The 17,606-nt window shown below is 40.9% G+C and overlaps 1 protein-coding gene across 1 annotated transcript in view; it reads right to left on the bottom strand.

The window, feature by feature from the left end:
• Positions 1–615: 615 nt before the first annotated feature.
• CDR2 (cerebellar degeneration related protein 2) overlaps positions 616–17,606 on the bottom strand; it is a 28,342-nt gene continuing 11,351 nt past the window's right edge. Inside the window, exons 2-5 of the mRNA XM_019988220.2 lie at positions 17,091–17,203; positions 4,029–4,177; positions 3,607–3,771; positions 616–2,551 (exon numbers count right to left, since the gene is read on the bottom strand). Of these exons, the coding sequence (XP_019843779.2) occupies positions 1,687–2,551; positions 3,607–3,771; positions 4,029–4,177; positions 17,091–17,203 (1,292 nt within the window). The 3' untranslated portion in view covers positions 616–1,686. The remainder of the gene's footprint in view (positions 2,552–3,606; positions 3,772–4,028; positions 4,178–17,090; positions 17,204–17,606) is intronic.

Raw genomic sequence — 17,606 nt, forward strand, 5'->3', positions numbered from 1 at the left:
AAAAAATACACGGTTTAAAGATGCATGGTTCAGTAAAAAGGCAAGATACACTCACTTTAAACTATGGGGTGATAGAAGCACATTCATGTACTAGTCTAAGCACAGAATAGTTTGGAATGATATACCAATAAACTGGTAACTGGACAGGACAAGGACTGGAAGGTCAGAAGGTCAGGGAAGATGAGCCAACTCACTATAAACTCCTTATACTGTTTGAAGAAATAATGTTTTACCCATTAATCCAGCTTTGCCATTGTGCAAAATTAGATTCAATGCTCATTTTAACATCTGAACTCTCTAAAGTGTCTTTCCTATAACTGAATTATTTTAAGAATCAACTAGCCAAAATGCTATTAATTTAGAACCAAGTCTGACATTTCTAAAATAGTGAAAATTATATACAGCATATAATTTTTTAAATCATATAGTAATTTTAATGAACATCAATATGAGCAGAATTTGTGCTACTACACAATCCCAAAGAATGGGAAAAATGGAAATGGAAAAAAAATCACTATCAATTCTTCCCAGAGAGATTCTGTTGGAAGAAGAAAAGTAAACAGTTGGTAATAACAGTGAAATGGCTTAAGATTGAAATAACAAGGAATTGATCCATTTGTTCATTTTCATAGGTAATTTTATTTGGTTTTTAGAAAAATATATACAATAAATGGAACTCAGTTTTCTTAAATAGTTTTAAATTAAAAGTATGCAAGTGAGAGAACAAGTGTATTTCCACAGTCAGGACATCAACACTGTTTAATATAAAGTGGCAGATAGGCATTTCTGCAGCAAGTCACAAACATGTACAGGAATGGTAGGAAGTGAGTAGGAGCAGCTTGAGACCAGTGGGCTAGCCAGCTCAGACAGCACAGTGGGGGTGAGGGTTCCATCTTGCCCCTTTACTGTGAATTTAAGAAAAGAATGATTTGCCTATCCTAGCCACTATAGCTTTTGAGTACAAACATTTGAATGTGGGGAGAAGGCCCTCCAGGGCTCTGCTAACAAGCTAACTGGGCCAACCAGAGCCTGCCCTTTCAATTTGGTATTCAGCTGGACTGAGATACATTAGGATTACCCGTCAGTCACAGTTCCACTGGTAGCAGATGTAATGAACTCAAAGGCTTGGAGTATTTGTTAATGCCATTTGCTTTGGATGGGACCCCTGCTTTCTCCTGAACATTCTTCTTCATGAATTCACAGTATCCAAGTGTTTGTGAAAGACCTTTTCATGTGGCAGCCGTCTAACTTCTACATAGTTTCGAGAAGTTAAGCAAGAAGGCAGCAGGAACTGCATTGGCGTTGTTTCACCTCTGCCATTTCCCCTATATAATATACACTATATTATATATACTATATACTACAGTTACTCCAGGCCTGCTTCTCCAGGGGCACAGACCCTCCCTCCACTGGCCCTGCGGCTTTTCAAGGAACTGCAACCTAATCATCGCGCTAGCCAGAGGCCAGTCTGTCATGGGATTTCCTGAGGAGCTTAAACGAACTGGATTATACACCTGCCACCAGGGAGCACCTTCCTTCCTCACTCTATACATTTGCTAATAAATAAGCAAAGCAACGAGGCCAACATCAGGAGCAACATCAGGCTTTGGGGTCGACACAAACTGTGTGAGTGGGAGAGAGAGGTAACAGGAAGCAGGCCAGTTAGTCCTGGAGCCGGTGGTTCACTTAGGAATGAGAGGAGAGAGATCGGTATTTGGTTCTCTGTTCATCTATTTCCTGTTTAGTTTTCTTGATGCAACTAAAGATCTCCTTAAAAAGCGCTTTGTATTCTGGCGGCGTCGAGGTGGTGGGGGAGCTGATGGGCTCTGGGGTGACAGAGGCTGGGACCCAGCTGAGGGTGCTGGGCGTGCGCTGGGCGTTCAGGGCAGCCAGGTCCTTGGCTGGAGCCCGGGAGGTCTGCACAGCCTTGTGGGACAGGCTGTCCTCCTCCTGCTGGCACTTCTTCAGCAGCTCCTCGTACTTCGCCTTCAGGGCGCTGTACTGTGTGTCCACCTCGTGCAGAAGGGAGATGCCCCTCTGCTTCACCGCCTGGGCCCGGCGGATGCAGGTCTCCTCGTGGCCCCTCACGATGTCGCTGCCCGCCAGGCTGCTCAGCACCGTCTCGCTGCTACTACGCTTGAGGGGCTTCCTGTGCGCTTCGGGCACCGTCAGGAGCATCTCGTCCAGCAGGCTCTGGCCGGGCTCTTTGAAAGGGACAAACAGAGAGTCCGGCACCAGCTTCTCCACCCCGTTCACAAAAGGATGCTCCGCCTGCAACATCTGCCGCATCTCGGCCACCTCCGCCTCCAGCTCCAGCGCGCGGGCTCGGTAGGCGTCCGTGGCCCCCAGCTGCTGCTCCAGCTCGCTGTTCTCCTTCAGCACCAGCCCGTATTCCTCCTCCATGGTCACCCGCTTCTGCCGCTCCAGGCTCAGCTGGGCCTGCAGCATTGTCACTGTTTTCTTCAAATGCTCATTTTCTTCCTCATCGGGGCTTTGCTGACTTGGTAAGGAAGTGATCTTCTCGGCAAACACATGATCGTACACGAAGTGCCTGGGGGAAATATTGAAAGACTCTTACACAGGCCGACTGAGAATGCAAAGAGGGAGGCTGATGATTTTTTTCCAACTACGTATTTTTGAGGAGCTGTGATATGACTGATTTTTTGCCTATTCCACCCTAGAGCAGTGGCTAAAATGAATGTGTGAGACTGACAACACATGGAAGAAAACACAACTTTTGTAATTAATTTTTTTTAAAACATTAAAAATGCTACAGAACATCCATTCCCAAAGACCAGTAGTATGATTGAGACTGTTCAAGGAGATCACAACAGCCAGTGGTGCTCAGTCTTGGCTGCAGATTAGAATCACCTGGGCAGTCCTAAAACAGTTGACGCCTGGGTCCCACCCCCACAGATTCTGACCTAGCTGGTCTGCCACATGGACTAGAGGGTTTGTATTTTTTAAAGCTCTTCCTATGAGTCATAATATGCAGCTAAGATTGAGAACCATTGCTGCAGTGATTTTAAACCAAGAACATACATCAGAATCACCTGAATAGCCTTTTACTCACACCTAGAGATTCTGATTAGGCCTGATGGCGATCTGATGAACAGTCAGGCTGAGGCCCTCCAAATGCACGAGCTGGTCTCTCGCCTGGTCAGAGTCCTGGGCAACTTGTAACTATACTTATGTGCTACCTGCCTCTTCCTGAGACCGAAAGCTCCATGAGGGCAGGAACTATGTCTGTTTTGCTCACCACTCCTCACATCTGGCATAGCACCTGCCTTACCACAGGTATTCAAGAAATAGTTCTTAAATGAAGATTCAATCTCCAAAGTCTAAATTGTAAAAGGCTTTTCTGCAGGCAAGAAAAAAAACAAGCCTTCTGCTTGCCTGGATTTTGTTTTACTGAAATTTCAACTGGACTAAACAACAACAACAGCAGCAACTATCACTTGTATGTGTAAGTGGTTTTGTTCAAACCACTGGCGGCCTGACAGCCAAGTGGCATTTCCTCAAAGGGCACTTTTAATCTACTGGGATCCAGAATGTGCCAATGACACGAGATGTTCTCCTGCTTGCAAATGGAAGGTGGGCTCTTACTGGCGGAGGTCATACAGCTCTTTCAAAGACGAGAAGCTGGGGGCCGATTTCTCCTGGTCATGCCTCCCCTGGCTCCTTCTCCTTTGGCTAGATGATTTCAGCTCCTCCACTTGGCTCTGGAGGTGATCAATGTTCATTTGCAGGCATTCAATTGTTTCAGTCAGACTGTGAGGAACAGACAGAAGCCAATTGCAGCTTGTCATATTAAATTAAAAGCATAAGCAGTGAGGAGAGCTTAGCTGGCAACCACTCAAACTGGGCTTTTGTAATTGGAAAAGACTTCTATTTAATCTCTATTCTCCATAGAGAATTAAATTAAAGCTTACCCCATACTGACCTGAACCCACTACAGCCATGTTCTATTCTAGTTTATACTAAATGACTTCCCCTAGGGCTTCTTCAATGGATTCTAAAAAATATACCTCAGAATCTTTTGCTGTGAGGCCTTGCTGTCAGCAACGAGCTTTTGATTTGTTTCCTCCAGTTCCCTCGCTGTGACATCTAATTGCTCATAAACCTTTGCGTGCTGTTCATTCATCTGCCGCAGAAGCTCCACCTGCTTGGTCAGATACTGGAAGAGATAATCGTGACCAGGTTACACATTAAACACGTAGGATACCTGCAGTATGCAGGTATAATACAGAATGTATCCTGCAATTCAATTCTGACACTACCTGGAGTGATAAGGGCTCGGTTCAGCAAAACTGCCCCCAATTCAGGTACCAGAGGTAAGTCCTAGGGACCACCCGTCCTTTCGACCAAATAGCTATAAATTTGGGAATTCCCATGACCTCCCCTCAGGTTCAATAATCTGCTAAAACAACAAGAGAGCTTGGGAAGGGGATTTACTTACAGCTTTATTCTTCTCAGAGGCACCACCCTCCCTGGAAACCCCTTAGTCTTCTTTCAGAGTTTTACTGAAGCTTCATGGCATAGGCATGATTAATTAAATCATGGGCCACTGGTGAACAAACTTGATTCCAGTCCCTGACCCCTCTGTAGAGGCTGGCGACGGGGCTGAAAGTTCTAACCCTCTAATCATGTGGTCGGCTCCTCTGGCAACCAGTCTCATTCTATCATTCAGGAAATGCCAAGGGATTCAGGACATGGGGATAAAGGTCAAATATATAGTTTTCATTATACCACAACACCACAAGTTTATTTTACGAAATGAAGAACTTAAAATCTCAATTGAACTACTTTTCTTAAAAGGAGCGGAGTACAGGCCGTCCTTTATGTTTCATTCCCCTAAAGCTCACCAAATACACTTTAGGCTGGCCTACTCTTATAAAGCACAAAACACACATAAAATTAATATTTGACAGGAAAATCCAGGCAAGACATGACAATCCCCAAGAGAAAAAGCTTGGAACACATCATCAAAGTTTAAGCAAAAATATATTTTACAGAAATAAGGAAAGCCTAAGAGGGAGGATTTTAGATGATTTTTGCTTGAAAAATATTTGATTTCTTTCTTCTAGGTGAGATATTCTGGACAAAGAATAGGGGAAAAAAATATTGACTTAACCAGAAAAAGATACTTTAACTTAGTATTATTCAACAATATTTTTAATTCTGTGAGAATGTTGTCACCATAATCCTCCTTATTTGTGAGAAATCTGCCAGATTATTTATTTTGCTAAGGGTGCTTTCCAACTGGCCGAGGATAAAGGAGAATAATCACAATTTTAACGCCTCGCTGCCACATTACCTTGATTCCCTACCCCCCACATCTCCCTGACTCCCCCTGCCACTGGACTCCACTTGAAGACCATGAAACACTGTATCTATTCCAAATGAAACAGTCATAATATTTCTCTGGGGGCACAACCAGAAAGAGGCAAAAGCTAAGTCTGAAGCATTACCAATGACCAAATGGTAACAAACCGAAGACACAACTTTAAAAATACTTTCCGGAGGATCTTCAGACACATCTGTTAAGTATTTGCAAAGCTAATGGACTTCTTTCAAAGAACAGGCTACATGACTTTCAATGGGCTCTTTAAATGCCAGTGTGGCAGGGTTGAAAAAGTATTTGAGGTCTTTTTTCAAACCTATTTACACAGGTCAGTAGCAATGTGTTGAGAAAACACTTCATTCTCATATCTTTTCATACCCCTGAAACTCTTGGCTGAGAATGCTTGGGAAAATTCTTTGAATTTTAGGAAGACAACACACACTTTATACCATCCTCAGTGAGGGCTGGGCAAAGCCCTATCATCAAGATGTAATGCTCTCCTCAGAGAGTATGAGTGAAGGTTACAGGAAGCCTCATGCAAGTTGAGGTGAAGGTTTGCTGTCAAATGAATTTGCTGCACTTGGGCAAAAAAAACCTTGTTTTTATAGAGCTTTTTAGGTTCCGAATTTAAAATGAATTGTGGATCAGTTAGTACCTACCTTGTAGGACTGAAGGGGCCTCCCTCATAGCTCAGTTGGTAAAGAATCCGCCTGCAATGCAGGAGACCCCGGTTGACTCAACCTGGATCGGGAAGATCCGCTGGAGCAGGGATAGGCTACCCACTCCAGTATTCTTGGGCTTCCCTTGTGGCTCAGCTGGTCAAGAATCCACATACAATGTGGGAGACCTGGGTTTGATCCCTGGGTTGGGAAGATCCCCTGGAGAAGGGAAAGGCTATGCACTCCAGTATTCTGGCCTAGAGAATTCCATGGACTGTAGAGTCCATGGAGTCTCAAAGAGTCAGACAAAGCTGAGCGACTTTCACTTTGTAGGACTGAAAGTATTAAATGAGAGGGAATGAGCACAAGGCATAGCCCCTGTGAAAGCCTGTTCACTCCACTCCCTCAATCCCCACCAGTCTCTCCTAGAGGTGTGCCCTTAACCCTTCCCTCTGGCTGGCAATGTCCTGGTGGGTTCCCGTCACTGAGGGAATGTGTTCAATCTCTTCAGAACACTGGAGTGGAAAAAAGATTTACAATATAGAAATGTGTTTAACAGCTGCAGACATGCTGCAGGCTGCTTTATGTCAATTATAAGCTCTCAAGTAGAGCTTCCTCTGTGGCTCAGCAATAAAAAATCTGCCTGCAATGCAGGAGATGTGGGAGACTTGGGTTTGATCCCTGGGTTGGGAAGATCCCTTGCAGAAAGAAATAGCAACCCACTCCAGTATTCTTGCCAGGAAAATTCCATGGAAAGAGTAGCCTGGTGGGTTATAGTCCATGAGGTCACAAAGAGTTGGACATGACTGAGGAAGGAAACTATGACAAATCTAGAAAGCATATTAAAAAGCAGAGACATCACTTTGCCAACAAAGATCTGTATAGTCAATCTATGGTTTTTTCCAGTAGTCCTGTTCAGATGTAAGAGTTGGACCATAAAGAAAGCTGAGCGCCAAAGAATTGATGCTTTCAAATTGTGCTGGAAAAGACTCTTGAGAATCCCTTGGACTGCAAGGACATCAAACCAGTCAATCCCAAAGAAAATCAACCCTGAATATTCATTGGAAGGACTGATGCTAAAGCTGAAGCATAGTTTGGCCACCTGATGCGAAGAGCAGACTTATTGGAAAAGACCCTGATGCTGGGAAAGACTGAAGGCAAAAGCAGAAGAGAGCACCAGAGTATGAGATCATTAAGATAGCATCACTGACTCAATAGACACGAACTTAAGCAAACTCCGGGTGACAGAGGAGGACAGAGGAGTCTGGTGTGCTGAGTCCACGGGGTCACAAAGAGTCAGACATGACTTAGCGACTAAACAACAAAGGTTTCAAGTATTCTTTGGGACAATTCACAAAAATCTAAGTCTAATACACAGCGAGTGTGTGTTTAGTCACTAAGTCATGTCTGACTCTTTTGCGACCCACTGCACCGTAGCCCACCAGGCTCCTCTGTCCATGGCATTTCCCAGGCAAGAATACTGGAGTGGGTTGCCATTTCCTTCTCCAGGGGATCTTCCAGACCCAGGGATCGAACCTGCAACTCCTGCATTGCAGGCAGCATAGACCAGACACTAATTATTAATTTACAACAAGAGATATAACTGCCCAGTAACTGGATTATTCACATCCTCCTTAGGATCTGCCCCTAAAGAGCAGGTGGGAGGCCAGTGCCCATGGAAGTCTTGGTGGACAGAGGACCAGAGGAGAGAGATGGCCTGACGGGAGGCAGCAGTAGAGTAGCTAAGAGCACAGGCTGTGGGGTTGGAATTTGGTTTGGAGTCCCACTTTGCCATTTCCAGTTGGATGACTCCTATAAGTAACTCAGTTTTTCTAAGGTGAAATTTCTTCATCACCTGGGGAAGGGTTCAGCATGCCATCTTGCAAATGTAAAACTGCTCAATAAGAGCAGCTATTTCATTCTTATTTACAGTTAAGTTTTCAAACTTTTCATGTGCTAAAATTCATCTAGGGGATTTATAAAAGTATAAGAACCTGGGCCCCTTTCCCCTAAAATTGAGTCCATGAGACTGGGATTGAACCAGGATTCTGCATTTTTAGTAAAAACCCCAGATGATGTTAGTGTAAGTGGTCTGTGGATCACACTTATTAGAAAAATGTTGATCTCAGAAATGGAAAATCCTGGAAGCCTCCCCTCCTCCAAACCAATGTCTCTTTCTCATGGGTCTAGGAGACATAAACATTCACTTGGATCAACAATGAACAACTTGCAATTATTCAATAAAATTAGGCTGTATTTTAACTGCATCACAACACCATTCTTTATCATGTTATACTGTGACATGTTCCTACAGTCATAATTCCTTGAAATCAACTCTTTTCGACCCCATGGACTGTAGCCTGTCAGGCTCCTCTGTCCATGGAATTCTCCAGGCAAGAATACTGGAGTGGGATGCCATGCCCTTCTCCAGGAGGATCTTCCCAACCCAGAGATCGAACTTGGGTCTTCTGCATTGCAGGTGGATTCTTTACTGTCTGAGCCACCAGGAAAGCCCTCATATACTACTTAATTGTGAGTGCTCCTTCCTAAATTTTCAGTCCACACAAATACTCTCTACAGATGGCTTATCTACTGCATTTTTAAAAACTTTAAATGGATAACTTCAAACATACAATAAATGCAGAAAAAATGGTCTAACAAACCGTCATCACATCATCCAATTTCAACAACTGTCAGTACACAGTCTTGTTTCATCTCTTCTATTCCCCCAAGCCCCAGTCAATTTAAAGCAAATCCAAGACAGCTTAAATATACATATTTATATATCTCTAAGTGATAAGACTTCATTTTAACCACAATTCAAATCATACCTTTAAAAACCCCAACAATGCCTTAATATCATCTGTTATGTTTCAGCATTAACATTTGCCTGTCTCTTAATGGTTTTTCTAGTTTCATTTGTAGTCCTTATTTCACACTCAGGGGCTAACTTTATCTTGAAATTGTGGAGTTGTCTCACGCTAAGGAAAGCTCGCTCTTCCTTTTAGGGCCTTTGTCATCCTCCTCTCCCCTCTCCCAGGGCCTCACTTTTCCTGGCTGGCTTCATCTAATCCAGCAGTTCTTGACCTGAGGTCCCTGGGTAGAATTGAGAGGATCCAAGAACTTGGTTGGAAGAAAAGTTATACCTTCATTTTCACTAACTTCTAACTGAAATTTAGCATTTTCTTCAATTAGGAATGGAAGCAACAAACCACCAGTAGTATGAGGAATCCTTAGGAGTTCATCACCTCCAGAAACCACAGTTATCACATGACAGTGGTTGCAGAAATCCTGATTCATTTCATCACTATTTGAAATTACAATTTTTAGATTACCATTTGATTTTGATATTTAATGTATTAATAAACACATGTTAATATATCAGAAATTTATTTTTTCAGTATTTTTATAGTCATTTCAATATAACCAATTCCCTTTGTAATTCTGTGTATTTTATGTATTTTAAGAGGGTCATCAAAGAGTCATTAGAAAGCCAAAAGGATCCATAGCATAAAGATGGCTAAGACTTAAAAAATTATCCTTTAGGCCTCCATGCAAACATAAAGGCTTCAGAAGCCTTTCTAGGCCACCCCATTTAAAGTGGTACCACTCCCAAAGGACGCTATCGTTGGGTTGGCCAAAAAGTTTGTTTGGGTTTTTCCGTAAGATGTTATGGAATAATTTCTCTCAAAACACTTTGCACTTAATAAACCACCAAACTGCTTACTTGTTAACATGTCTTTCTAATCCTCCTTGAAGAAGGGAAGCCTCTTATATATCTAGTCCATTTAGCACAATTCTTGATCCACAATAGGGACTAAAAAAATATTGGTAACTGACAATTTCTAGACCTCTCTTCACAATAGCTTATCACGCCTGGTACCACAACTCAGACTGCTGGATGTTGAGAGGATCATTCAGAGAGGCTAAGAAGAGCTTTGGCTATAGCCCTTTTGGGAAGAGGCCCTGGTTATTTACTAATTCTTCCCCCCAGTTCTATTTACAGATAATTTCTCTGTGTTTATTCCCCATGGCACAGCTATGCTCCACCAATCTGAAACAGACTTTTTTTTAACAAGTCTCTCTTACATGGGCCCCAAGATATTTAACCTTTTTAAAGATACAATGTTCAAATTAGATTTGTGGCCAGGATAAAGGAAGCAATTCAGTATGTAAATAAGTACAAAGAGGCTGTTTAGAAAACTACAGTAGGTCCCCCTTATTTGATATATAAAAATCTGTGGGTGGTGGGAAAACACAATGAAACCGTTTGGGAAGAACTTGTGATATTTTGGTTTTAGGTGACTTGGCTTTAAGAACAATCTGAAGACTGGCAGGGAGCTTGTTTTCATGTAGTAGGAGTTTAATCTTATTATTATTATTAAATCAAAGCTAATCAGAAAAGCCCTTCACTTCTCCAAGACTCTGTGATAGATTACCTAACAAGGGAGTCTGCCTAAACTGGTCAGCAACTTCTAAGAAAAATGTTGAGCCCTCTCAGCAACAAGTGATATGAGACCAGAGAATCAGAATCCACGTAGTCAGACATTGCTTTAAGGTTGGCCTCTAAAACGTCAAATTAGTATTTAATGAAATTTTTCCAATTCTACAAGGAAATGGGTTATTTCTACCCTTATTTTCTACCCTTCATTTAAAGGCATGGCTATGCTTCCTATGTTTTGGTTTTTTCAATTCAGAATCTTTGATCACAGCCTCAAATGAATCTGCCTGGACTGCAGAGATCCTAAAATCCAAGTGCCAAAAAGAGCTTGAGTACGCAAGTATTTGCCATATTAAACAGGGGAGAGTGATGAGGGGATATTTAAGCAAAACAGTGGCAGAAGGGGAACATGGGGGTAGCAAAATCATAGGCAAAATGTCAACTTAAAGGCAAGAGTATCAAAGTTTAAGTTCCGTGGGTTGTCTCCCAAACGTCTTAGAATATGTACAAAATGTCACCTCAAGGAGTATACGCATTTCAGGAGTATAAGGTTCAGGTTATAGGAAAAAGCTATAAGTAGGCTGCCTTTACAATTGAGGCAAACTTTTGAAAAAGGCCAGAAGGATTATATTAACACCTATCTGCAACTGTAGAACCTGACCTGGAATGCTGGAAAAGATAGACACAGCCAAACACTCATAAGGAATGGAATGGAAATTTGGCTTTTATGTAGTGTTGGGATTATCCTTATATTAAAGATTACAGCCCAACTCCTCTGAACTTAGTATCAAAATGACATTCTGTAACACTGAAGAAATGTTTTCCACTACCTTTGAAAAGCCTCTCTTCCCTAATTAAAATATTACATTTCCCTTGGAGGAAATTTAGGAAAAAGTTAAAAAGTATGAAATATGAAAATAAAAACCACTTATAATCTCATTATAAAAAGCTTTGCTTGTTCTACTTTAGATCTACTTTCCAGTAATTGAAAAGGATTTATTTTTTTCAGAATTAAGATTCTTTCATTACTAAAATTCTTGAAACACGGATCAACAGGGCAACAATTCATACTGTCCAAAATATATACACTTACATATATATAAGTGTATATATCATTTCATCACCTCACAACAGCCCTGTGCTAATGTCGTGCAAGCGTTCTTATCACCATTACACAGCAGAGCAAACAGGATCTGAGAGGTAATTCACTGGCCTAAAATCTAGCCAAAGAATGCTCAAACTACTGCACAATTGCACTCATCTCACATGCTAGCAAAGTAATGTTCAAACTTCTCTAAGCCAGGCTTCAATAGTATGTGAACCGTGAACTTCCAGATGTTCAAGCTGGATTTAGAAAAGGATATCAAATTGCCAACATCCATTGGAACATCAAAAAAGCAAGAGAGTTTCAGAAAAACATCTACTTCTGCTTTACTGACTATGCCAAAGCCTTTGACTATGTGGATCACAACAAACTGTGGAAAATTCATCAAGAGATGGGAATACCAGACCATCTGACCTACCTCTTGAGAAATCTGCATGCAGGTCAAGAAGCAACAGTTAGACCTGGACATGGAATAACAAAGGAGTCTGATTGGAACCAGAACAGACTGGTTCCGAACCGGGAAAGGAGTATGTCAAGGCTGTATATTGTCACCCTGCTTATTTCACTTATATGCAGAGTACATCATGAGAAACACTGGACTGGATGAAGCACAAGCTGAAATCAAGATTGCTGGGAGAAATATCAATAACCTCAGATATGCAGATGACACCACCCTTATGGCAGAAAGCAAAGAAGAACTAAAGAGCCTCTTGATGAAAGTGAAAAAGAAGAATGAAAAAGTTGGCTTAAAGCTCAGCATTCAGAAAACTAAGATCATGGCATCTGGTCCCATCACTTCATGGCAAATAGATGGGGAAACAGTGGAAACAGTGACAGACTTTATTTTTTTAGTCTCCAAAATCACTGCAGATGGTGACTGCAGCCATGAAATTAAAAGACACTTACTCCTTGGAAGAAAAGTCAGGACGAACTCAGACAGCTTACTAAAAGGTAGAGACATTACTTTGTCAACAAAGGTCCATCTAGTTAAAGCTATGGTTTTTCCATAGTAGTCATGTATGCATGTGCAAGTTCAACTATAAAGAAACTTGAGTGCCAAAGAATTGATGCTTGTGAACTGTGGTGTTGGAGAAGACTCTTGAGAGTCCCTTGGACTGCAAGGAGGTCCAACCAGTCCATCCTAAAGGAGATCAGCCCTGAATATTCATTGGAAGGACTGATGCTGAAGCTGAAACTCCAATACTTTGGCCACCTGATGTGAAGAATTGACTCATTTGAAAAGACCCTGATGCTGGGAAAGACTGAAGGCGGGAGGAGAAGGGGACGACAGAGGATGAGATGGTTGGATGGCATCACCGACACGATGGACATGAGTTTGAGCCAGCTTCGGGAGTTAGTGATGGACAGGGAAGTCTGGCGTGCTGCAGTCCATGGCATCACAAAGAGTCGGACATGACTGAGTGACTGGACTGAACTGAATTGAAAGTCTAGCTATTTGGTATGGAATTGAGGGTTTAGGTCTGAATCTTCTAACACTGAGGTCAGAGCTCCTTCCACTTCCTTTCAAAATCTCCAGAGGTGGAAACATTTAGGAATTATTGGAAGTGCTTTGTAAACTGCTTATCTGTCCTCTGTTAAGATACTGATTTGAACAAGTACTCATTTATCATCTACTATGTTTGAAAGACCATGAATAAACACAGCAACAGCCTTCAAAGTTGCAGTGGAAAATGGTTAGGTAAGGGGGGCGGGGAGAGAAGGAGAATAGAACAAATCAAGAAATAAGTATAATACACAGTAGAATATTGATAAATGTAGTAGGGGAAGCACAAAATGCTTTAAAATTTTCAAGGAAGACATGAGCTCTTGAAATAAGGGCCCCTAAGGCCAGGCTCCTTTGACTCCTGTGGGGATAATGCAGGTTTCCAAGCAGGTTTCCAGCAGTTTACTCAAGGCTGTAGGCTGCTCACACAACTGTCAGAAACTTTAAGAGAATCCAAATGTGTTTGATGGTGTCAGATCTCATTATTCTCCAAAGCTTCTCTCCTTCTCTTCAGCCAAGAAAAAAAAAACTTGCTCTGGAATCTTGAAAAATTAGTTGCTGAATAAAAGCCACACAGGCTACATAGGCATCTCTGGAGCCAATCATTAGTTTCAAAGGTTATTTTTTTTTTAAAAGACACAATGCCTAACAAAATACTGATCAATTTTTATGAGCACTGTTTGAAAGCCACGAACAGCTTTTGAGAGCATACTTGTAGTTCTACTGAGAAAATATCCTTTGCCAGTTTCCTAGTTGTCTATTTCCATAATGAGTCACAGTTTTGGGGATTTTATCCTAGTATTTTCACCAGTTCCTCATCATTCTTCATCCACTCTTGAGTAGTTTGTTCCAGGACTATTTTCTGGCTGATTTAAAATTTCTCTGGGTTGGTACAGAGGTTCCTTTTTGGTTTTCAATATATTTTCTAAATTTAAAATATGATCATGTATTACTTTTCAAATCAGGAAAATTTCCAATGAACATTCTAAAAAGTTAGTTTAAAACTTGTACAAGTGACTCCATTTATGTAAAGTTCAAAGATAGGCTAAACTAATACAAGGGTATTAGAGTGGTGCTTAGTGGGGGTGGTGACTGGAAGAGCTGATAATGTCCTTATTTCTTTTTTTTCTAATTGTTTTATTTTTTAAATTTTTGGCTGTCTTGGGTCTTCATTGCTGCACAGGCTTTTCTCTAGCTGCAGAGAGCAGTAATGCATGGGTTTCTCATTGTGGTGGCTTCTCTTGTTGCAGAGCACAAGAAGCTCCAGGCAAGTGGGCTTTAGCAGTTGTGGCATCTGGGCTCTAGAGCGCAGGCTCAATAGCTGTGGCACAGGGCTTGGCTACTCCACGGTATGTGGGATCTTCCCGGACCGGCACGCAGATTCTTTACCATTGAGCCACCAAGGAAGCCCACTTTCTCATTTCTCATCTGGGTGTTGGCTGCAAGGGTATGTTTATGAAAATTATCTGACTTAGCATTTGTGTTTTTTTCTGTATGCATATTTTTTTCTAAAGTTTACTTAAAAGAGAAAAAAAGACATCAGGTTTGAATGAAAGGAAGAGTCCTTATAAAGTTTAGGGGGCTCTCCAAGGGTACAATGATAAGAGACACTATACACACTGCATGGGTCATCATGTAGTAGAGAATTAGGTTCTTCAGCTGCCTGGTTACTTTTACGAGTGTTCAGGCCACCCGTGGTATAGACTATTGGACAGAGATCTTGGAAGTCTGTCGTGATCTGCAAGTCTGCCTGGACACAGGTATAAATCGAGCAGGCAGTAAGTCTAGTCTGTAGGAGGCCCCTGGCTGGTAAGTGGGTTTAGACAGAATTGTCATTTCATCTCCATTTCATCCCACTCCTTACTGACTTTCAGGAAGCCATTTATAAAGAGAAAGAAAGAAAAAAGTCAACCATAATGGCAGAGAAGAAATCTTTGTTCTTACTCAAAAAATAGGTTTGGATAAAGAGTAAAATGTTGAACACTACAATACTTGGTCTATGAACCACTGGACCCGTGTGCTCCACTACAGAAACGAGATCTATGGAAGTGTTTCTAGAAGTACTCCAGGCTAAACTTACTCAATTAGCTTTATATTAACACATATAGTTCATTGTATATTTATTTAATCATTAAGGTCTGACCTGGATACTTACATTTCTATTATCCTTTTCAATATCTTATAAGAATCAGGGGTTGGGGAGAGGTGACTGCTGGGGCCACAGTACCACATCTGTGTGAAAGCTTGAATACAGACATTTTTTAAGGAAAAAAAAAATCTTACAAAAGACATTAGTGGAGTGTTATTTATAGATTTGGAGAATCTCAAAGATCTTTGGATTTTTTTCAGAATGTCAATGATCTCTTTTAATTGTTTAATCATCTTCAATAACCACAGAAAACAAAAGTAGAAAGACAGGAAACTTAGATCATAAAGCAATTGTGTTTGTAATCCTTACAGTAACAAATAGGCATCATTCTCTAATTGTACAAATATTTGGACTTTTTAAATCTGTATTTGGCAGATGTGCTAAAATAAGTATTCACTACAGTATTCAGTTATGGTGATTTGTAAGTGCTTACATGGAAAACACCAATACAAGGTATTAAGACTATGTTTCTACCCAAATTCAAATTAATGTACCACACAGTATATGATAATCTTCAGGTATATGCCCTGGGACCACTCTATGAAATCTTCCAATCAGTTGAAAAACAAAGCCCATGAAACAAAACAGGAATGAGTTTCTTGACCATGTATGACACTTGGATATCACAGTTTAAAAATGCTTGGTTTTCCTGCATTGTTAGTTTTCTGCCCAATTCTATGAGTAATAAATTCAACTTTAGGTATGGGAAGTTCTATGCTCTTCTGATATAGAATATACTTAAAATGATAGCTGATGACTTCAATACCATTACAAGGTACACCTTTCTAGAATTATAAAAGCATATTTTGTCACATCATGGGCTAAATTCATAAATCCTGAGACGGGGGAGGGGAATCTACTGTATGCATCTTAATTATGATCACCATGTAAAAGTAAGAATACTGAGATGATAAATTTGTCTTTGTTTTAACGACAGGTTTATTCATATTCAAAAACGGAAATCTGTAATTTCGGCTGAAGTCAAGGGCTATGTCATTCTACTTTGCATTTCTAGCACCTGCTTCAGTATATAATCAGAGCCTAGTAAGTTCTGACCATGACGAATGGTTTCTGTGTTCTAAGGTCTTCTACATTTTCCTGCACATAGACTTATAAGAGTCCTGGTTCTACTGTATCAATTTGAGGGGAAGGAGTTACAATTTAAGCGCAAGACTTTTTTAAGGTGGGAGGGTAGTTTGGGGCATGCAATGTTCTGATGGACAACTGTTTGGTTAATATCCATATCTATCATCTTTACAGTCACCTGGCCTACACAGAGCTGGGCTACATTAATGGGACCATTTACAAGATAGCACTTCCATTTTAAAGCCTTAAGCTAGCATCTTTCATATTATGAAATCAGGTACTACAATTTTAAAAATTTTCATCAAATTTAGGATGGTGTTTGGTTAAGGGGAGGGGATGCAGCCAAGCAGGGTTTACAGAGGGAGTCTCAACAGACAATTTTCTTTCTCAGTCTGGTTGGTGGGTATAAGGATACCCACTGTATTTTTCTCTTGTACCTCTTTGCAAATCTTAAATATTACATAGTTCATTTTTAAAAGAAAAAAATAAAAAACTAAATATAGTATTCACAGCTTTACTTTGCTTCACATATTGGTAAATACTGGACCATTTACTTCTAAGTTTACTTCACCAAGGGGGTAGAGAGAAATGTCTTTCATCATAGCAGATTTATGTACTGAGAAAGCTTAAAGACAGTAAAAATCAACCTCTATACACTTTCCATGGTTCTTTATACTAAAAAAGTCCACATTATAAATTAAACATTACTTTTAATTGCAAGTGTTACTTTAGTAGAATACAATTGGTTTAAGAGCAGAGACAGCCAATACCTCAAAAGTAACTCCCCCATTAAGTAAATTACCTCGATTTCCTGTAACTGCTCCTGATTGGTTGTGTACATCTGCTGAAGAGAATCCTCCAACTCTGTGTTTCGATCCAGTAATGTCTTCCCAAGCTCAGCAGCAAGTTGGAGATCTAGCACAACAAGCAAATCTTATTAAGGTAGTGCAAATGATCTCATTTCAACATTTTACATAAACCAGGGCTTCAAATAAGAATGAACTAAAACCCAACCCAATGTATAAAGTTTGAGTTAGATCCCAGGGGAAGATGGAATGGCACAGAAGGAAACCCAGATTCTACTTAAGTTCAGTGACAATGGGGCCTTTTACCAGGTACGGTACTCTCGATGTACTCTTACAAGACGTCAAGAATAGTGGTGCACTTTATGGAGGTGTATTCGTTTGTTTAGGAATGATCATTCAGCATTGTGACACCTCAGATCATAATTAGCTGCCAAAGTACAGGCAAACCTCAAGTCCCATGAGTTTGGCTGCTATGAATACAACTGTCAAAGCAAGTGTGTGACAGACCCTGG

The sequence above is a fragment of the Bos indicus genome, chromosome 25 (assembly GCF_029378745.1).
Source record: "Bos indicus isolate NIAB-ARS_2022 breed Sahiwal x Tharparkar chromosome 25, NIAB-ARS_B.indTharparkar_mat_pri_1.0, whole genome shotgun sequence".
Taxonomy (NCBI): Eukaryota; Metazoa; Chordata; class Mammalia; order Artiodactyla; family Bovidae; genus Bos; species Bos indicus.